Here is a 24,136-nt window from a genome sequence, read left to right as displayed (position 1 = left end):
GTGTGGGATTAGTCCCTGTTGGACACACTTTCCAGAATAAACATGATAAATCCCAAGCCCTGACGCTCGTCGATATACAGTCAGTCCGCAGCACGTATGCTAATAAGCCGATCCGGCAAGATTTATTCAGCACTCTCGTTGACGATCTTTGCGTTCCGAAGGTGGTTCTTGAGTGCGAGATTTTGCGAGAGTTTGACAGGGCTTTGGTTTTCACAGTGCAGCGACTTTTACATGCATTCATTGTGGTTACAAGTCACGATAAATTGTTCCCCAGACTTTGATTTTTATTTTGATACCAAATTTGCGTATGATATCGGTTCTTGTCATGACGTTATAATCAGTTTAATTTACGTAAATTTCACTGCTTTTCACGGAAGATTTTGTTATCTAAAGTTCGTTTTTGGTTCCTGACCGGATTAAGAAACCGATGTTTCTGATTTTGGCTTTTTCGTAGAGAGGAAACTTAGATGCTCATAATTATATTGGAGACAAGGAGACGCAAGCATATTTATACTAGTTTTTCCGTTTTGAAATGTCTGTAAAATTCACTCCTAAGCCGGAAGTATGCTCCACACAAAGTGTACAGTGGCCCGAAAGAGCTCTCTCATTGGACAGCGCCTTGGACAGCGCTCGCATTCGCGCGCGCTGTACCAAGCTTCTAGCTTCTGTCCGAAGCACAGAAATCTACACGCGTTCCTATGCAAGCATGCGCTCTGCACGCACGTGGCATGAAATCATAGCAGCGTAATGACGTAATGCAAGCGCTGAATGCAAGCGCCGTCCAATGAGAGAGCCTACTCTTGAGATTGCCCGGTTTCAAACTGACCAGCACTGACAGCGATGTATATTTTACTGGTTCCTGACCGGATTAAGAAACAAATTGTCAAGATATTTACATGGATACAAAGATTAAGAGATGGGCTACCAAATAATGCATTTTCATTGAGACGCAAGGTGAATTTGGTATTCTTTTGACGTCTTGAACGTGTACTACACGAATTACTTTTTTCATCATTTTTCAAGCTCAAATTACGCTATGATATTTTTCATTTACAATAATTTGAGTAACATGAGACGATAGCTTACATATTTTCCTTGGATTTGATACCAAATTTGTGAATATAAGGTGTATTTTTGTTTCCGAAAGCCCAAGGACAAAATCCCCTTCCGCAGCTCATTACGTATGCAGGCCTAGAGCGAGCTTGCATACGAGTTGAATAAATACGAGCGAATTATCGGGTGCTGCGGTCTGACTGTATAATAGTGTCCCATGAAATATCGCATGCGATTGACACTTATAGGTATCGAATTCTTTTTTTATATATATATCGATGTGGAGATTGCCACATTAATGAGAATCCTCGAACTAAAACGTGGATATGGCTGAAAATAATTTTTTTTTTTCGATTGTAAGGACATCTACATATCTTTACAGAAGTTGATTCGTAAACATTTAAAAGTCAACTTCACTTTTACTCAGGAACACTGCTCTTCGTCTCATGCTCATAAGCGCTGACAGACGTAAAATCCTCTATTGGGCATAGCGTCTTGAGGTGTCATCAGAATAGTTCGTTTTGTTCCATGGTGTCACATAATTATAGTGATGCGAGCTTACAGTAATTTCTACCATACGATGTCAACAACAGATTCAATAACAACAATCACAATCACTTTAGACACACACAAACACATGAACAGATAGACACATAGACATCCATACATTGCACACACAAACCATTATGTATAAAATAGATAGATGGATAGATAGACAGATAGATACATAGATAGATAGATAGATAGACAGATAGATAAAACGGTGGATAGATAAAGACATACAAAGATATTCTGAAATAGATATTTATATCAGGATGTATCACAAGCATACCTTGTCGTTGTAGACACACTTTCTGACCACGTTGAAAACGTAGGAGAGTATGATGCAAAACATCGCGAAGCAGATGATGATGATGAGCGCACTTCTCAGCGAGAGTGTTGCATCAATCGAGGTCATCGTCGAGTTGGACGACGACGCGTAGGCTATATCCGAACAGGCACTGACTACGGGCATGGGGCCGCAGCACGCCGCGAAGAACCCGGCGAGAAAGAGGTGCGTGGTCCTGCAGACACCAAGAGCTCGATTTCCAGCCATGTTTGTGTGACTTTTCGACTAATTCATTTAATGGCATCAAACCGTTAACAGTTGCTAGACTGATCGATTTTAAAAGAAACGTAAAAAAGAAGGAAAATGTCTCCCCTGTAGGTTTGTCAAGAAACGCTAATAGCATGAACAAGAAGGGAAATATGCTCCTGTTCTGAAAAAGTGTTCTTTTTTTCCACGACGATTAGCTTCTTTATTGTTGTTTTCTTCTTCAGACACGGCCTTCCAGTTTAAATCAGAATGATTTGATTGTAAACGCTGATGAGCATGCCAAAATATGATCACTTATTGAACAAACAAGCATTCGGTGAAATCGTAAACCAGGAACATCATAAAAACGACACTTGGCGACCTCTCCGGGAAAGGATTTTTCTCAAAGTGAAGTCGATCGTCGAGAGACCACATCCATTTTCCATGAGGGTAACGCTCTTATTGACCTGAGAGAGGGAGAGAGAGTGAAAGCGTGAATCGCATCATTGGGAGCTCGCTTGGAGAGCGATTACACACGTTGGCATGGCAACCCTCATCACTCCTGTCTCCGATTTTATGGAGGGCGATAGTCGGGAAACAGCGATGACTGTAAAGAGACCAAAGCATCTTATCTCATTACACACCCTGAGAAGCAATTTGATTACTAACACAAAGTGTCGTCTGGGTAGTTTGAAGAGGTTTGACAAGGGTCTACCTATTCATCATTGACACCATTAGTCATCATTATTTTCTTTTAAGGAAAAGTGCAAAATTGTTGCTGAAAAGGCTAAATTTGGTGGGATTCGTTTAGGCGATTGCGCCTGTTAACTAATGCGACTCATTGATAGGAAAGGATTGAACAAAATAAATTTCGAGTCACCCATTAATTGTGTGTTATATTCGCAAATTAGTTAAGTCGCTGGAATATATTGCATGTAATCAACGTCAGTCACTGAGGTCCGGTCTTTTTCCGAGACCTGAAGGCAATACGTTGTATAGACGGGCACAATGGTGACCGCACCTTTATGATGTTGCCTATCTATTTAAGTTCGTAGTTGATTATACAAACTGCAAATTATCTAGTTATCGTCTTTTTCTTTTATCGATTACATAATTCATGGTTTTTTCATCTATAAAGAGATAGATTGGAAATTGCATACACTTAACAGTTGCTTTACAATTGAAATGTCAATCTAAATTTCAATTTAAATCGTACATGAATGTTATAAAACTATACTATGAGATCATTGTTTGTATCACAGCAGGTTTGTTACGGATAATGCATGTTAATTCTCTCAGAGTCTCTGTAGAATAGAAAATGAAACGTATGAGCATTTATTCTATACATGAGAACATGCACAATCCATATGAAAAAGAAGCAGGGCGATAATTGCGTTTGTTTTTACTCGGAAATATATGCCTTGCGTATGCAGGAACCTTTTCGAGGAACATTATATCATAATGTTCGCCTAGAATATTTGGTATCTATTGAAACCAAAAAAAAAAAAGAAATAAAATGCCTTACCAATATTGAAACTGAAATTAGGCTTATGGAAGTTAAATTAGAAGAACAAAATTTGGCAGTACTAAGATACGCTCTTTCTATCCATCCGGATAAATGGATGAATTTCAGATTTTAGTATTCTATGCTACTTTATAAACATGATAAAAAAGAGAAAATCTGTTACTCAATTAAAAATATGCGCAAATGAAGAATTCTAGATCAGGCAGCTATATCAGCTGCCTGAGGTGGGGTGGAGTGGGGGGGGGGGTAACTAGAAAGATTGATTGATAGATTCCTCCATGTCAGTATGTTGTTTGTGTATATGTGTTTTCCTTATCAAGACTTCCCATATCTGTTTTGAGGACCCACACGTCGAGTTTTTCCAATATTGTTTAAATCCTATTATGACACCATATTGTCAACTTTGCTAAAAACAACTGTTCATACGTCCGCAGAATGTGGTTGCTTGTTTGTTTTCCCTATCTGTATTTTAGAAGAATTTGCTGTATGCCCCGGGTATTCATGCCATTTATTTTTGTTTTCTATATCTTTATCCTATGTCGCATCCGTGCTCCTTATCTTGTTTTTTTTTAACGCTCTGTTCAGAATGGGACCTACGCTTAACAAGCTTGTCTTTTAGTAGGTCCATCATATTTCCTTAGCATTTATACATAGAGCCGAACTTTAATACAAAGATTGACCGTTCTGTTCTATATGTTTACAATAACTTTTTGCGCATCCTAGCCGGATATTGTATTTCACTTTGATATTCGATGTATATTCCTTCATTGAGAATTGAATGGAATGGAATAGAGGGAGAAATAGGGAGAACTTTGAAGAACCTTTATAGTTTTGTTTTGTTTTGAGGGCGATGCGGACATCAGGGCATTCTGGAAACTCATTTCGTTTTGATTAGATTCATTACATTTATCATTAGTTCGATCAGATATGTTAGATATTCGTGAAGGTTGATGCACGATCAGGTTATGAATGTTTTCATAGTTTTATGGGATTTTTTTCAAATGTTTTATAAAGATTATGTAGTATTGTTTGTGTTTGATTTGTAATGTTTGTGGTCATTGTTATTTATGACGATTACAGAATTGAGAAAATGAAAAATAAACTGGAGAACAACAACTTTGAAGATTTTACTTACCATTTATTTCTTTATCTCCTCTAATCATTGGGTTTATGATATTGAAATGTTCATAGCCACCTCGCTGCATCTAAAATGTCTAATTGAAATACTTTCCTCGATTTTATGCAATAGATACAGTCTTAAAGACTATCTTAGCTGTAGAATAATTGATGCAGCACTGTCACTACACAACATTGATATCAATACCACTCAGCTTATATACACGGATGAATACGCATTGAATATGCGATATCGCCGGATGCGGTAAAGTCCTCTGTAGATCAAGGACATTTCTTTTTTTCCATTTTGTGTCAACATTTAAAATGAGTGTATAAAACATATATAATTTGTAAGCACAAGATTTTAGAATCGCTCGCAGAATACAGATCAATCTCTATCTCCTTTTTGTAATTGTAATTGTATTTGGCATGAAGATTGCCATGACATGTATGCTTCCTGCTGTTTAATCAATCTTATTCTTCCATTCCAGCGACCTTCTTAAGCTTATCGGCAACACCGTGCATCACACACAGAATATCCTCACGTCCACCCCCCCCCCCACACACACGAACAAATACATACACAGAGTGGACACACACAATGTGTGTATGAACCGTGCGTATATGAACCTTGAGAGAGTGACTCCCATTCGTTAATTATTAAAAACAGAAAAGAACCGTGTTAATCCTTTAGTTGTGAATCTTACCCCGTCAGATGGCAAAATGTAATCAATTAACTTGCTTGACGATATGAGACGTTGAAAATGAATACTTTTACTTATATCAAAACAATCCAACATTATAGTTGTCATTAGATAAGAAATAACCTTGCCTTGTTTATCGAACCGTCCTGATGACGGGTGTATTCATTATAACGATAAGTAAAAAACGAAGATAGCACCATCTCGATGCCCAGTTGTAGAGAATCTGAATACGGATAGCTAAAAACGATGATTAAGAAGAGAAAACCTTTCGGCCATCGGAATCCGAATGAATCATACAAAATGGCGTCCGCGTGGACTACTGTCTTTAAAAAATAATACCGTTGTCATGATCAGTTGGTTGCTTCTCATTCGCCATTTCCTTGAAATATTGACAAATATAATTATCACGAGATGTTTTACTTGATACAATTCAGTACAGATTGCTTGTAATAACATGACAAATTGAAATACGGTGTTTGAAAGTGCTCAGACATAATCACAAAATCACAATTGTTGCTGTCATAAGAATTATAATATGTAATTGGTGCATTGGACATTGCACAAGTAGTTTCTCAAAATATACCGATAATCGTACCTACTTTGCTTAAGAGTTCAATTATCTATTGTATTTTGCAAAGCATTTTAAAAGATGCAATCTCTCCTGTTGTGGTAAATAGTGATATAATTTCAACAAAGTACATAAAGAATATACCCGGTAATATTTAAACCGGCATCCATAATTGGTAAGAAAGCAACTTGGTCTAGAAATCGATCAATATGCCAAAACGCAAACGAAATCATTTTGACGTGAAATTTAATGGAAGGTTCGGGCCTTCGAAAACAATGAGGATATAGAGGTTTATTCTGTAGCCAATTCTTCACAACCATATACAAAAGCATGTATGTTAGAAGTCCTTTATGAGTAACCATGATTTACTTGGTAGCTCAGATCACTATGCATGGTTCCCCGTGCCAAAAGATCTGGAAACAGCGATAGCGATAGCATTCAAATCTGTCAGGTAGGGAAAAAAGTCAGGAAACATTAATTAGCTCTAATGCAGCAAAACAGCTTTTGACAACATTTATGCTACAGGATGAAGGATATTGTTCATCCGCCAGTATCACCACGACAATAGCCTTGTCGCTGGAAGATGAATGTGTCCTTCGGAAAATGTGTCTCCAGTATAAATCTTTTTCGTCATTAACTTTATTTTTTATTACCCGACAACTAGCCACAGCATTGCTATAATGAAGTGTACTCTTCCTGTTTCATTCAACTCCTGCGATTTTCTAAAAATGAAATGTCACGCAAGAGTTGGCCTTGCATATATGAATGCACATCGCTGTCGTTTCTGTTGCTACGGAGTAAAATCTACAGCAAGAACGTTTTTATATTGAACACACGGAAGGCTTGTAGAGCCTGGAAAAGTGCAAACGTCTTGCCAGGAAATGTGCAGATCTCTAAATTGCATCAACGGGAAATGTGCAAACGCTCGATTTTGCCGGAAAATGTGCAAACGCCGCCGGGAAATATGCAAACCATTCACTTCAGCGATATTATGTTCCGTAAAAGGGCCTAGATGGAAGATAAACTCTCTATCATGTCTATCGAAACTACGCATGAACCCATTACCATTTTCTGTCTTAACGACCACCTGTCTACATGTATAACGGCCACCTGTCCTTAACGGCAATTTTTTTTTTCGTTTCCCTTGGGTGGCCGCTATAGACGGGCTTGACTTTGCAGTAAAACCTGTCTTCGCGACCACCTGTCTATAGCGGCCACCTGCCGGATACAAACACTAATAACAATTCCCTCCGAGAGAAAAGGCATGGTAAAGAACCTGTCTATAGCGGTCACCTGTTAATGACGGTCACCTTTTTTTCGTCTCCCTTGTGATGGCTGCTACAGACAGGTTTGATTGTAGCCCCTACAGTAAAACCTGTTTTAACGACCATCTGTCTATAGCAGGCACCTGCCGTATACGACCACTAAAAAACATTTCCCTCCGAGAGAAAAGGCATGGTAAAGAACCTGTCTATAGCTGTCACCTGTCAATAACGACCACTTTTTTCGTCTCCCTTGGGTGGCCGCTACAGACAGGTTGAAGGTGAAAGTGTAACAGCTCTGTCACAATCCCCCCCCCCCCCCCCCCCGGTCCCGTGCAGGGCATCCTGGATCCACCAGAGATAAGCACACTTAAACCTACAGACAACAATGTATTCATAGCAATACAGACGAGGTCCATGGCAAGTGTAAAAAGACGGGAAAAATGGATAAGAAAACAAAATTCGTAGTCTTCAGTCTCCTCCCCCAACCGGGAGTTGATTATTTAAACAGATTGAGATTCCACGACTTCTATAGGGATGCTATCTACCAATTTCATCTGGTGAAAATCTGTTCTGGCGTTTTCAAGAAGAAGCAGAAAATGTGAAAATTCCGCCTTCTCCCCCCCCCCCCCCCCACGGCCCCCGTGGGACCTGCCATTAAACTTGAAACTCCAGTCATCAATGTCTTTATGGCGCCAACCTAGCTCTCTCTTATTTGGTTATTGTTCTGGGACTTTGAGGTGCCCCTGATCTCCATAATTTAAACAAATTGAGATCCTATCAGCATAATGGTGTTAGCTGCCAAGTTTGGTGGAAATCTGTCAAGGATTTTTATCAATAGAATACAATTAATGGTGAAATTCATGCGCAGTTTCGATACAGAGTTCATCTACCATCTCTATACCTACACAATATCGGTTAAATAAATCTGATTTGCACATTTCCCGGCGTATGCAAATTTCCCGGTTTCACAATGCTGTTTATCTAAGTTTAGAGTAAGAATTACTAGTATGACAGAAGCACGCTGGCATTGAATGAATTTGTACTGGAAATGGTATAGGAATGTTGCACGGAGTTTTCATCAAACCTTTACCAAACTCTGGTTAAGCCCTGGCATTTTGCAGGGTGGACAGAAGGCGCAAAGAGACGACCCCCATCCCCCCCCCCCCCCAAAAAAAAAATAGTTGTCTTTTCGTGCAGAGGGCGCTGTTGATTTTCTTCGAGACCTCCGTGGGTGGTGCAGTGCAACTGATCCACATTATTGCAGCAGAGCCATGCGGCCGTAAAATGGTGTTTCTTACCTCCGCACTGGGAGAAATAAAATTGAGAAGACTGTCTTTAAAGTTTTGGCATTCGCATTTGCTCGAGAAGTGACTTTAATAGATGTTTGATGATGATTCTGTTTGAGACGGGGATTCAGGTTTTGAAGGCATTATGTACCATTTTGCAGATGAAACGAAAACCCACCTTTAGTGCTAAAATGTGAGTTAGGGATAGAAACAACCGATGTAATAATTTTAATCAGGACAATCAATGTCAAGTATTGTTAAATATACAAAATGTGAACAATAGTTACAACAAAAGTGTTTCTAGACTAAACCATCTACAGTTGTGGTTTAGTGAGAAAAATAGTGATATCTCCTTATATTTTATGTTTTATAGCAATTTTTTAAAATACAAATTATGGTAGGATGGTTTTGTGATACACCTGACCTACACATTATATATATGCATCAAATGTGATAACTTTAACATTTTTAAATCACTGCTCCAAATGGTAAACTTTAACTTAAAAAAATTAGAAACCATGTACTTACATGAAATATCTTTAAAAGATGATCCTACGAGGAAGCAAAAGTTTGTTTTTAAAGGAAAAATCGTTTTGAAATGCCCGAGATATCCCAAAACAAAGGAAAACAAAGTCGTTCTAATCAAAGGCGGAACCCACCTTTTTATCAGGACCTTTTTTTTTTTAATATCTCAGCCATTTCAAAACCGATTTTCATTTAAAAAATGCCTCCCCTCAGAATCATAATTATGCTTTAGTATTTCAAATAAGTGGTTTCTAATTATTTTGCAAAAAAACTAAAACCTGGGGCACTATCGATAATCAAGTGGGTTTTCTGCCTGCCCACTACTGGATGGAGAGGGTGTTTCAGACAAAGGGGGTGCACCGACTTTTTATAGATCTCAGGATGCTCGCACGGGCAACTCATTGTTTGGCAGTTTATGTGTCAGCCGGACGAGTATCATAATTAAGCCCTTTTGATGTATTATGCGGGTTGCAAATGTTGGAAAATGTTTTCAGAGCCTTTTTGTCAAATATTTTTTGCCTGTATTCTTTTTTAATTCTGTTTTGAGTTTGTACCGGTTTTTTTTTTATTTTTTTATTTACCGTGCTTTTGTACTTTTGTATTTAACTTTGTATATATTTTGTAGTGTTTTTAAGCAGGGCCCCTTTGTAAATAAGTTTTCAGTTTTTTTTTTTTAACTGAAAGGGCTACCCTGTAAAAATAAAACGGAATAAATAAATAAAAATCCCCATCTCAACCAGAACTAAACCAACCCTTTAAACTGCAGAGATTATTTCTTTTTAAACATTCATTATAGTTTTTCAAATCATTCATCTTCAGGATTAGAGTCAGTTTTATCTAGATACGCCCTCCTGCCAACAAAACCTGACCACGGCCCAACAAATTCTCTCACCAGCTGCATGCGGCAAAAGGACGTATTTGAATGTATCTGTATATATATATATATAATATATATATATATATATATATATATATATATATATATGTGTGTGTGTGTGTGTGTGTGTGTGTGTGTGTGTGTGTGTGTGTGTGTGTTTGTAAATCATATAGAGATACGGTACCTGGTATACAAATATAATAATGTATAAAGAGTAATACGGTATAGCATGTATATTTTAATACTTGTGTCTATATCAAAAGACGCAAAGTTGAATACTAGTATACTAGTACACCAGCTGTACACTCAGCACAAAGAAAAAAATAAGAAGAAGAAAACACTTTTTCAAGTTTGTATTTCTCATAGAAATTTTGGCTAAATGTTAATGTATTATATACCACATGAAAGGTAATTTGATTGGCTATCAACGTGGTAAGTCAACAAAAAGGGAATCTTATAGCATGAGTGAACACCTTTGTTTTCTCTTCCAAGGCACAAAAGTAATATTGCAAATATCAACAAGTTGTCATTCATGCGTATATGCTCTTCCATGTAACAATAAGAACAAAATACAAATTAACACAATAAAAAACATGAATTCATTTGCAAAAATATACCTATGATCTCTATATCATTGAAGCCCAAAAGATCAATAAAGACTAAAACTAATGGAGGAAAATGAAGAATTTTCTGTCAAATCCAAATTCAAATGAAATGAGAGAAGAAGCAATATTAACAAAAATTGACAATTGACTTATCAGGTTGATAGCCAATGAAATTATCTTTAATATGGTACAGTATATGATACATTGATTTTCATCAAAATCTTCTATGAAATCATGAACTCAAAGAAGTGTTTACTTTTTTTTTTTTTTGCAGAGTGTACATTACACATGAAATTGCACTCAAATATTGTATTTGCAAATGAGCTCATATTTATTTTGGCCTCGCTTGCATTCTTTTACAGAGCTGACAGAGCTTCACTATGTGTTCTCAAAAAAATAAAGGAAAAAAAAAAGAGCACAAGGGTCACTGAACTACTACAGGATATGTCTCACACTCTAACCCCTCCTTCCCTTGATTTACACTACAGTAATATTGAGTGTATCAGTTACCTGATTGTTAAAGACAACTATCTGATCATCATAAGCAGGGCTACCGACACTAGCCAAGTGGCGCACTCTTCATAGTGCGGGGACAAGAACATTGCAAACTTTGACTGCACATCTGGAACCTTATGTGAAATGTGAAGGCAGATCGTTGCAGAGGAAACGAACCCAGTGGTCAAGAGGGACAATACTTGTCGGGGGAAAATGCTCCATGCACCCCTGAATTTAACAGACGCTTGTGCAACTCAGGCAACAGTGATGGCAGCATTTCATTTCTTCTTTTTTTTCACTAATCTAAAGTACTTGACTTTCAAAGCAGATCTCAATTGCGCATTCAGCACAGTAAGTTGAAATGTAGATAAATTGAAGTTGTTTATATTCTCAAAGTTTTTTTTTTTTTTTTAATGTACTTTGCAGCAGGATAGTCACTGTGTGCACAGGGAGATGCTTGGCAAAAGAAAGTTGGCCTCTCTTTGTAATGGGAATGTGTCTGCCATCCTACCTGTCATATAAACAAAACAAAACAAAAAAACAACAAAATATAACAAAACAAAATCCAGGGCGGCTCATAAGCACTGATGCTCGGATGTTCAAAATCGGGATTATTTGTCCCTGACACAGCACGACAATGAAAATGCGCAGAAGAACAAGAGAAGAAAAAAGACGAATTATGAGGCATAATTAACACAAGTGAATGAACTCTGCTCTACAGCTATGTACACATTCTAGAGCCAATAGAGGCCAAGTATGAAATGTTTCGTTTGTAACATCAGACAAGTGGACACATGGATTCTTGTGACTGGGCAAAGAAACTTTCCACCGCGTACATGTACATAGTCTATGCATCAGCATCATCACTTATCACTTGTAGAACTCTTTGAAGGTAAAATTTTTCCTGCCATGAGAAATCAAAATATACATATCAAGGGCAAAATATCACAAAATATAACTTTTCAGAACAAATCAACAACTATCATGGCAATGCTTAAAATCGTGGTTACTTGACATGTACTAATGACATAATGACATTCGTAAATCAAAATATAAACTTTCCTAGGTCAGTGGCAGCCGATCAATCAATCTAACTTGGTATATAATATATATATTTTTTAAATATATTATCACAGCAAATTTCATTTCATTTTCTATAAAAGCAAACAGACAACTCTAAAAGGTAAGGCCCTATTTCATGGTATTTTACTGATTCAAGGAAAAAAGCACCAGTGCTTGGCACAGCAAAGCTGACACTGACACTGCATTACAATCACTAATGACCAACAGCAGACTACAATTACCCCTTTCTTAAATCATGTGCCTCAAGCCAACTTATTTTACATTCATTTAGTAAAATCCCCACCCTTAACAAAGAAATCTTCATCACAGTGTACATGTACTGGTAAGTTAGGCAAACCTTCCCATATGAGTACATTGTGTTTCAGTCCACCATAAAACCACTGTGATAGAATGATGATCCAGGAATGACCTAACTCTCAATTACAATTAGGTTTCACACACCTACATGTACATTGATTGGTTAACCACATAGCACACCAAATGATGTGCAGATTGGCCAAACAAAGCATTAAAAGGGTTAATGAATCAATGTCTGTAAGATCACATGACCTGAAAGACATTCAGTCTGGCAAGAGCATTGCCACCTGAGAGTTAAAAACAAACAAACAAGAATATACATGAAAAAAACCCCAACAACAACAAACAAGATTTGTGGTACCCTCAGACAGATTTTGCACAGCAAACAGCACATTCATTTGTTGCTGGATCAATTTTTTGACATGACATCATGAACACTGGGCAATGAAAACCGAAAGCATGCTCTTCACTGACAACCTTTTGCCAAATTTAGGGATCAAACACACTCAGTTAGGATTCTGGACAGCAGTCATCATGCACCATATCTATATGGTTTCTTGTACCTGAAAACTTGCAATACTATTCTACCTTGTTAAAAAACAACAACACCAAAACAACAACAAAACAACAACAACAACAACAACAACAACAAAAAAACAACAAAAACAAAACAAAACAAAACAAAAACAAACAAACAAACAAACTTCTGGCATAGCATACAATGTAAAACAACATGGAATTATTCAAAGGAATAAGAATGATATCTACATATAGTGATTTGCATTATCTTGCTTCTGATTCTCACGCAGAAATATCTTTGTGACCTTCCGCACAAAGAGCATGCCTATTACAAATAAGATTGTATGCATGGATTGCATCTCTTTGCTGATGTTTTTTTCATTTACATGTATTTATGACAGTCCTATTATATGGGGCCTTTTAATTTCTTTCTGACAAAAGAAAAAAAAAGTTTCTCTGAACTACAGTGCCAGACCAAATTCATCATATCCCCATGACAGTGCAATTAATACTTTCCATCAAAACATTGATGAGTACTGTTAGCTATACAAAAGACACTACATGTACAATAATTTACCCAAATCAATACAACCATAAAATACTGCCACTAAATATCATCAATCAATCCGAAAATGTACATGTACATAGTCTAAAGAACAAACTTCAATTTGACAAATAATAATTTAAAAAAGTAGACCATCACATAAAATCAAAATCAGGCAAGCACTTTTACTATCTATGCTTTGTCATATCATATACACCATACATGTATAAATTCGCCTCAATATCAACATCATTTATAATAAGATTACATACAAAATAGGTGGCCTCATATGGACTACACATGATATGAAGTAAGAGGACATTATTTGACAAACTGTATCTCTTGCCTTCACTGCTGGCCTGCTCTATTTGATAACTCCTTCCATCAAGATACTTAAAAATCCAAGAATAAAAACTTTACAATCCATGTGACATGACAAGTTCTGAGTGACAAAATGGAGTAAGATTTTACTTTGAAGCACTAGCACCTACATAAGAGAAATAGCATTCATGCTATGAAAGGCATTTGGCTTTCTACATAAAGCAAAGGTCTTTTACAACTACCTCAGGCATTTAACTGACAAACTTTTGCTGTGACGCCACATTCAATGACTAACAATATTGCTCCATTCCACTGGTGAGCAAATCTCCACTATCTGCCTTTAGAAACCAAATATCGATATGTACAGTTGTATGAACATTTTGAAGGGATGAAGTATACTGAACAGTATCTCTCTTACAGCAGGAATTCTCATTATGTTCTATCACTAAAAGGATGGCTCATTCATCAATTTAGTATAGTTCTGTTGTCATTTCTTTTTTTTTCTGTTTTTTTTTTTCTTTCTGAGGTAGGGGAAATTTAAGGATATGAGGATGTAATGTGTTGCATAATATTTGTTAAATTTTGAGTTTAATATATATCAGTATACAGTATATTAAGATATATACAGATTTGATACTGCAAATATGATTTTGTTGTTGGTATTGTATGATTATCATACATTTTTGTGTTTATTTGTATGTATGTGTTCATGCAGGGCCTCCACGAACAACAGTGTTTAACCCACTGACGGAGCCACCCTGTGAAAATAAAACATATAAATAAATAAATAAATAAATAAATAAATTTTACATTGTATTTTACAATTTCAAGTTAGTGAATCATCAGGTAGGTTCGATATACATGTAAAGTGTAACATTCCAGTGTACAACATACTTCACGTTCAGAGATACAAAATCATCTATAGTGTTGGCAATTTGATTTCTCGTCCCCACCCCCTAAAAAAAAAAGAAGAACAGATTATATGGATTCCTGAAATAATAAATGCCTGAATTCACTAGAGGATGCTGTGCAAATAACACCTACTCTCGGGTCTGTACCCTCCCAAAAGAGCACACAAGTACATATTAACATACAAACAAAAATACTGATGCACTTCATTGAAGAGCATCTGTTCGAGTTGTGTTTCAAAATTTTCATCAGAATTTCAGTGGCCGCATGTTGTTATTATTTTTGTTTAGGTATCTATTTTGTTCTGCATTGCCTGGTTTTGTTTCAAGTATAATCATAACCTTTTTGTACATATTATATCGTTCAATAAAAACATTAATAAAAAACTTTCATTAGGATTCTTGATTTCTAAAATGCTTTAGTTGATAAAATGTGTCAATTTATGATCTATCAAGTAATTTTCACATATTTGTACAGTAAAATATGGATACAATGTCACACTCACTGTCCCACTGTAATTGTAGTTTGCACACAAAGAACCTTCAGTCTTTCTACATTGCATGCTGCTGCAAAAAAAGGCATCAGAATAACTCATGGTAGGTGACTTGGTGTGCCTCTGAAGCCACTGTTTACATCATGACCCAAACATGATTTTGACATGGAAAGCACGTAAGAGAGCCTGGTGCTGTTGTGGTGCTTTGCGTGTCTCGGCTTGATGTAGCAGATTCAGCATTCAAATGAACAGATTAATACAGTATGCATGGAAATTAGCTATCTGCAACAAATCATATCACAGGAATTTCACAAAGTACTAAGCTAGTAGACAGCTTGAAATGCTCAGTATTAACTAACAAGACGTGATGTACATGACAACCAGCAAAAAACTGTAGTGGTGTTCCAAGCAGCTGGATGTAGCGCTTAGCGTTATCTCCGCTTGGATTCCATTTTCCTCTGTTTCTTATCTCGACGTGCCTTCTCTCGGCCATGGATGCTGGTTGCAAGCTTATAGACCACAAACCCTGTCAGTGAGAAAAACAAGACAATGAGACAACAGTAAACAAGAAGAACAAAATAAATAAGAACATGATAGTGGTACATAGATTGATATTGGAAGTGTCTCATATGCAGCTAACCCCGGGCGCTCCTTGTACACAGTCACTGTTTGGGCTGGTCGCAGTTAATGTGCAGCAAGTATCATTATTAGATACCCTATGAAATGAGCAAAAATCAAGAAGTTTACATTCCTTTGTTTATGAAACCTGACAAAGATCATTAATGAAAATAATGATGAAAGTGCACCAAATTTACTGAACCAAAGCAACCAGCTACAACTGTAGCAATAGCACAAAATACTCCAGGAAGTTTATGTTGATCACGCCCCATCCTCTAATCCTCTTTTAACATGAAAGAAATGCTATGAACGGACGACATGTGTGTTCAAAGCACTGCTGAGCACTGACTCCCCCACCCCCCCCCCCAAAAGAAAAACTTTATTAACTAATGAACATTATTTTTAACGGATTGGCCTAAACTAGTAGTGTCTAGTGACAATCACAAAACAGACACACATATTTTGTATAAGCTAAAAGAATAAAGGCAGTCCCACTTAAACTACAAATGTTTATCTGATGTCACTGATGATACAGACCCAACGTGTTACAGTGTAAATTTATGTCCTTACTGACCTTAGCACTTATCATCATGTATACTGGCACTTTGTATGCACAAAATGTATAAATACAGATCTACTTAAGATGTGTGTTAACAAACAGTTAAGTTGAGTTCTCATGTCAATCACCTTTCATTCCCATGGTGTTGTCAAGTTGAGAATGACTTACCAATCAAGCCCAAGATAATGATGGCTGGAATGATGAATACCCGATTGTCAAATCCTTCTTCCATGGGTGAGTTAGGGTCCTTGAATTCAACCATGATTGCAGTGATGACAAGATGATGTGGAGCGTGGCAGGACGTTTGAGTGAAAGATTGCCAATTAATGCTTCAACCCGACTACTATACTTGCAGCTGCTTTTAGTTTGGTACCATATGGTAACGTAATTCCTAGCCGAAGCTCTGGCGGCCAATGCACTGCCACGTTCAGTGACACACGGCCACGGCGCGGCGGTCTTGTGAATGTTCGATGATTGAAAGATAACAGTTTCCGTGCCAGTCGTTCTGTTTCTATGATCAAAAGCCCACTAGCTGTATGTAAATAACCTTTGAGACTTTCGAAGTCTCAAAACGGACCCTGTTCCTCACTACGAGTAGAAAAACAAGATGGGATTCGCAGAAACATAAGCTGATATAGGGATTATTTTGGTGGTAATTACGTGATTGTAATTTCCACCATAGGTTGATAGTTTCCGCTTTATACAGAAGCAACGAATTAAAAAGGGCACTTCGCTGTACGTGTGTACCTACCTGTGCAAAGCTATGGTGTGATGTAAAATTTTGCTGTTAGACTTGAATCTTTCTGCTTGGTAAGTATGGATCGAAATAAAGCCTTTAATTTAGTCAACCGCACGATTTTGTCATGGCAAATAAACCGACAATACGTTTAGCGAAAGGTTTCGAAATACCCTGAAGGTATTTCAAGACTGACACTGGTAAATGTTTTGAAACGAAGTTTAAGAGCGATATGCGATTGTTGCGAAATTTGTACTTGTGGTCCCATGCGTACAAATTTACGTAACTATGAAAGTGATGTAGGACTACTAGAATACTAGTCTAGACAAGTAGGTCTATAGACCCTAGACTAACATTGCAAATGCAATCCACAGACACAGTCAGTATACTGAGAGGTCTAGTTGGTTTAGGTACCGGTACCTATGACAATCATTGGATCCCCATGATCATTAGCCAGAGCCCCAAACCAGGCCAGGATTATAGTACATATTCAAATCTTTAATAGCTCAATTGAGTTTAATGTCTAATGATAAATTGAAGACAAGTTTGCTGGTGTGCTGGTGCATGGTGATCTGCAGGTGTCACCCTGTCTTTGCACTACTTTTGCTTTGCACTACCATGACTAGAAATTTACAGTTTAGCTGCAGCTGTAGAATCTAGATCTATATTCATTCCAAATTGATATCTATTTTTATAGTCTAAATTTTTATGTGATTAGCTAGCCCGACCAGACGCTGTAATTACGTACAGCGACTGGGCTGTGTATAATTAGTGATTAGCTAGATCCAGAGTCTATGCAGAGACTTGACCTAGAGCTAGTCTAGTGTAGTGAATACCAGTATTCAGTAAACTTTACCAAATGCCATGACCAGGGTGCACCCGGCCCGGTGGGTAGACATACAGATTGACATTTCAGTATTCTCTTGATATAAAAAAAGCCCTTGATATACAATAATGTATCAACATTTAGTCTAGCACTAATGCAGTTTCATACCCCAATGACATTCTCATACTTTCTGACAACAAGCCCAAACCCTGATCCCAACTTCATAATTAATAGCATCATGTAGATGTCAAGTCTTAAATCCTAGTTCAGATAAAAAGAAAGAAAAGGAAACCACCTGGATGGCAAGATAGCAGACTTTTGAAAGATTTTGTCATAGATTTTTTAACCTCTTTTTTACTTTTCACTTGATGCACAATAAAAGTCAATTATCCTCAGTCAGTCCAGACAAATGATTCCAGGGAAGGATGTGCCTTTCGGAGAGTATAAGTTGATTGAAAAAATTGAATTAGTATTATTGTTTAGTGCATGTAATTTACGTCGCAAACATTTGTATGTCCTGCATGTCATATTTTCAAATGCTCTTTTTATTGTGTTGACAAAGATTTCTCATGGCTTCCAAGTATGAGTTGAAGACACCAGATGTCTCGCATCTTACAACGGCAGATTTTGAAAAAGTGTACGAACCTGCTGAGGACTCTTTCCTCCTCTTGGATTGTCTCCAAGAAGAGGCTAGCTTTATCAGAGACTTGAGGTACATAAAGTAAATGAAAAGAAGTGTGTTTTTGTATTAGAATGCAGTCCCATACATTAATTCTTACATGTGGTATTAAATTCATCAAATATGCATTTTTTTTAAAAATTTACCCTATCCCCATTGCACTTGTAAAGTATTTGTGTTTTTATCGTGAAACTGCTGCAAAATGTTCTAAAGCCAATGCATACCATTTCATCAGGCACAGCAAGACTGGACTTGATTTCACCCGCAAACTACGTCTTTTTCATACAGGAAGAAAACAAAGAGGGGAAATAACCTTGCAGATGAATCTAAGGCAAATTATGGGCTGGATCTTCAGTCAAGATAAATGTCTTTCCTGTAAACTTTATTCTATTAACTGTATAGTACCAAACATTGTTGTGTGACAATACATATGAAATTTCCTTCCTTAATGATTTTTAAGAAATGTCTCATATTTTTTGTTCTATATCATACCGATTTTTTGTTTGGATATTACATTTAGCTATCTAGTTTGTTGTCAAAACATTACTCCATAGTTGGAATGTAGCATGATTTGTCTACTTACTTTCTGTCATTGGGTGACAGAAAGACTTTCCCACGGTGCTATTTTGACTCTTACTGTGTCTGTATCATTATCATACTTTAGCTGGTCTGTATTTCTTTGAGTAAACAGGAAAAGCACGGAAATCAAACATTCTTTTTTTTCAGATTTTTATCCCAAATGTCTACAAAAGCTGATGATTGTAGAGGAAGATTTCAACACGGTGTGTGAATTTTAGCATTCAGAGTTGCAGAATTGCAATTCTATTCCATCACGAAAATTAATAAGAAAATGTTCTCCAATCTTTCTGCACAGGCCTTCAATATGTGTGGAGATTGGTTCTGGTTCAGGTATTGTCATCACAGCTCTCTCACAACTCTTGGACAATACTGCACTCTGTGTGTAAGTATTCATGATAAATCTCTTACTTTGATGCATAAAAGCCATCATTTAACTGTAATATGTAAAAAAAAAAAGACAAAAGACAAAACAACTAATCCCCCCCCCCCCCCCAAAAAAAAAAAAAAGAAGAAGAAGAAGAAGAAGAAGAAGAAGAAGAAGAAATGAATCAGATTTAACTAAGGTGCACTCGTGTCATAATGAACACAATAATGACCAAATTCTCATTACAATGAAATCAAAATTCAGGTTTCAAAATTATCATCTATGTGTCTTTATACACACTTTTTACTTATCGGTTATAACAAAATTTCATTGTAAGGAAAGAAAACCGCCGGTCTTGAGGACTTCATTATCATTACAGGAGTACATTGTACAGTAAGTGACAATTGATTTCGTATCTCTGTGAATACTGACCATATAATTGAGATGAAATTGGCCAAAAATCTCTAGTCTAATATAATTCATAGTGAAGGGCATGTGAGTCACTAATACAAATTGTACTTGTTACATTTTGGTGAATTATAATGAAGAAAGGAAGTAGAAATATTTGTGATGTAATTTTATCAACATACAAAACAAGTTGCCGGACAAACTTTACCCTTGTTATTTTCCCTATCTCCAAAATAGTGCTACAGACAGAAACCCACATGCAGCCATGTGCACACAAAGAACCTCAAGACAAAATGGCTGCCAGATAGAGGTTGTGACCTCTGACCTACTGAACCCCTTCCAAGACAGGTTCTGTGGAGCTGTAGACATCCTCATCTTCAACCCTCCTTATGTTGTGACCCCTTCAGAAGAGGTACTGCATGCTGACTATTCTGTTTGTTGACAGTGGGGGATCCAGGGGGAGAGCACCGGGTGCCTCCCTTTATTTTTTTGTTTTAACAAAAGAAATAAAAGGGGAAAAAATGTGTTCACCCCCCTTTAGTTAAAGGTGCCCCCTTTTACAGAATTCCTGGATCCGCCCCTGGTTGAGATGGCATTATTTTATTGGTTCAGACATGTATGTGTGTGTGCCTTTGTTCAGAGAACTGATGAGAAGAAATGCCCACAGGTCATGAAATATCATGACCAAGCTACAGCTACAAAGAATCAATTGTTTCTATGAAGTCCTGCCATATTCTGTTAATATATGAGATTATCATGAGATAGTCTGCTCTAACTAGGCCTTTATGTAGATAGGTGAGATTTTAATGCATACTTGTGGAAAACTACTAGAATATTGTGTTACAGTGCACTCCCGTTATAACGAAATGCTCGGGACCGGCAGTTTTCTTTCGTTATAACGAAATTTCGTTATAACCGAACAAATACAATATATAACGGAAACAAGGAAACCACGTATATATATCATATTCTGTTTGCTGAATACTCATACACTGGAAAGCTATGTGAAATGTGATGGGATAACTGTATTACAATAATAAACGCAAGTTCCCCTCAGAAACTGTGCGTGACACAAGGAGCGAACACACAGTGGTGTGAAGCGTTCACCCATGCTTGTTCCGCTACGTATTTTCGAAAGCAATTCGCATGTCGTTATAACGGAGCACATTTCTTTTGTTTTTCTTTGTCTGTGGCGCTCGGAAAAGACTTCGTTGTAACGGAAATTTCGCTATAACCGTTTTCGTATAAGCGAATTTTGTACCACAGACTTTAATGGTGATAATTTTGGGACCAAAAGATTTACTTCGTTATAACGAAATTTCATTATAACCGTGTTCGTTGTAACAGGAGTGCACTGTACTAAGGTAATGCTTGGCTTGAAATAAGAACACTTTGGCATTCTCTTTTGAATATCAGTGATTATGTGATCTTTACTAACCCATTCTCCGATAATTACAGATGACTAGCAGTGGGATAGAGGCCTCTTGGGCTGGTGGTATTGATGGCCGTGAAGTCACAGATAGATTGCTTCCGCTTGTGGCATCATTACTCTCACCGCTTGGTGTAATGTACCTCATCACAATCAGGGAAAACAAACCACGTGAGTTTTCCATGAAATGGTAGTTTTTGCAATAATATAATCTATATATGGAAAATAAAAGTCTTTATAGTATGCCTTGCAACAGAGCTTTATACCAAATTAATTTCACACTGTCTACAGATATTTCTTGTGTTATCTTGGCAAGGGAAATGCTACAGCTCAAAAGATGACAGATTAAACACCAGTATGTTGCATTTTCATCTTACACCCATCAAATTCATTGATACCAATGTGATCATTTCACTGCGTCACCAGAAATATTGAGGCTGATATTCTTAAGAGCAGACAAATTTAACAAATTTCAACCCCAACTGATGCTACTGCAGAAGATGGAGGAGAAGACGTGAGGTGCCATCATGTACCCTCAACTTGTAAAATGCAGCTGAAAGTGTTTATTACATGTACTGTCAAGTTCCTTGTAGGGCCTACATGTATATGTTGTTCATCAGTATCAACATACAGTGTAGTCCTATCAAAGAGCCCAAATTATAATATGTTACACGTTTTCTGGTTTTAGACCCAGTGCCCATATCATATCATAAGCAAGAATTCAATCCAGGATGAATATTTGATTACATCTTACATCTATTTGATGTAATTTTATGTCAAGAAAGCATGAACCAATTAAGCCCCCCCCCCCCCCCCCCCCGCAGATAGATGGATTGATAAGAACAGAAGGAGGAATAGATAGATAGGAAGATACTAAAAGAGAGTTAAAGATCAAATGATTCCCTGTTTGTTTGTTTGTTTGTTTGTTTGTTTGTTTGTTTTTCAATACTGCTAGTGTTTGGATGCCATGGCTAAAGTTAGCAGCACTTGCATAAAGTTCAAATTAAGTGGACAAGTTCACACTGTGGATGAGTTCATACACCTGTATACACTGTATTTGGTTTCACAGAGGTCTAGCATGGCAACCAAGCATGTCTACAAATTAGTCATTAAATTTCCTGGGTCATTCAAGTGCAATGTTTTTCTGTTTCTCCATGAGAAAGTCTGGGTAGGAAGCTTTCATGCATCCTTTGGGTGGGTTACAGACTGAGGCTGGAATGATTTGATCAGCATGATTCATTGCTGCACGTTTTATTTTTTGCATGTCATGGTCAAACCAAGAATGACCAAGTTTCACCACATCATCAATGCCTCCTATCATGTTTTGTTTATCACTCCTGCAGACGAACTGATGAAGTGGGTCTCAAACATGGGTCTAGAGTCAAAGGTCGTCTTGGAAAGAAGAGCTGGTCCCGAGCATCTTTCAGTTCTCAAGTTGTTTAGAGCAGAAATAAGGTGACAAGCTCTCAAATCGTACCCAGAAATTTGAACTTTCGAAGGAAAAGGAACATACACAGAAGGACAAGAAGAAGAAGAAAGAGAAGAAGAAGAAGAAGAGGATCAGGAGGAAGAGGAGGAGGAGGAGGAGGAGGAAAAGGAGGAGGGGAGGAGGAGGAAGAAAAGGCAAGGAAAGAAGATAAACATCATGGTGTTACCTTGTACAATAATGTAATTTGCAAGTGTTACTTAGTCCTTTGCATATACATGTACAGTATTGCTTTTGGTATACGGTACGTTGTATACAGTATATGTAAATCTGTTCTGATCTACAGCAGTGTCTCGAGGTCCTCCTTTCAGACATTTGCAACAGTCCACATCACTGAATGGAAGAATTCCTGACTTAAGGAATCATACAAATGACTACCTCAGAGGGAGATTATGTTTTATGTGAATGAAAACATTGTCAAAGTCAATGTCAAGACCAAATTCTTGAAAATTCTTTAGCAAGCTTTTAACGGAATAGAAAGTAATAACCATTATTTCATGGTTCTCAAACAAAAATTATTACACCGTTTGCTTCAGTATCTAAAAGTATGTCAAGTGATACATTTAGCACAGTGAGCAGAATGTATAGCATTTGGAAAATTACTACAATAGATGGGCCAGAGGGTATAAGAAAATAGTAAACATTATTAAGCATTTGTTGTTTTTTATTGCTTTGGTTATGCTGAGATTGTGCACATTAATGGGTTATGAATACTATTGTTATTATCTCTGTGAAGATGATTTAGCCTTTTCATCCCTGATGAAGGGGGAGGCCCCCAAAAATTTGAAATTTAAATAAATACCAATGGGTAATTAATGCATTTCTCTACTGTGTCATTCCTTGTACTATTATTACTGCCAATATGCAGAACAAATTATATATAATGCATACATGTATATATATATATATATATACAGTAAACCTCGCATGAGTCAAAGCTCTCGGGACTGACAAAAATGCGTCGACTTAAGTGAACTTCGACTCTCGTGAGAGTCGATTTTTTTTCGACTCACAGTTATGTACATGTATTATGGTATATTTGCATGCATGTGTGTGTGTGTGTGTGCGTGCGTGTGTGTGTTTGCATTCAAATTTGTCTGTTCTTGAAGATAATGTTCTTATTTTGTTCTTAATTGAACACGGAATTTGTATCAATACTAGTAGTTAAACGTAGTTTTGAGAATGTCTGCGC

The 24,136-nt window shown here is 37.1% G+C and overlaps 1 protein-coding gene across 1 annotated transcript; it reads left to right on the top strand.

Moving 5' to 3' along the window:
* Positions 1 to 18,568: 18,568 nt before the first annotated feature.
* LOC139731745 (methyltransferase N6AMT1-like) lies at positions 18,569 to 22,972 on the top strand. The gene is made up of 5 exons (XM_071642629.1): positions 18,569 to 18,711; positions 19,553 to 19,639; positions 20,267 to 20,441; positions 21,488 to 21,629; positions 22,802 to 22,972. The coding sequence occupies exons 1-5, from the start codon at positions 18,569 to 18,571 to the stop codon at positions 22,915 to 22,917; spliced, it is 663 nt and encodes a 220-aa protein (XP_071498730.1). The 3' UTR covers positions 22,918 to 22,972.
* The last annotated feature ends 1,164 nt before the right edge of the window (positions 22,973 to 24,136 follow it).

This window comes from Diadema antillarum, unplaced genomic scaffold, assembly GCF_040938485.1.
Source record: "Diadema antillarum isolate AM-2024a unplaced genomic scaffold, OU_Dant_1.0 seq00000384_RagTag, whole genome shotgun sequence".
Classification (NCBI taxonomy): Eukaryota; Metazoa; Echinodermata; class Echinoidea; order Diadematoida; family Diadematidae; genus Diadema; species Diadema antillarum.
Note: the sequence above shows the minus strand (reverse complement) of the source record. Positions and strands in the feature narration are given on the sequence as shown.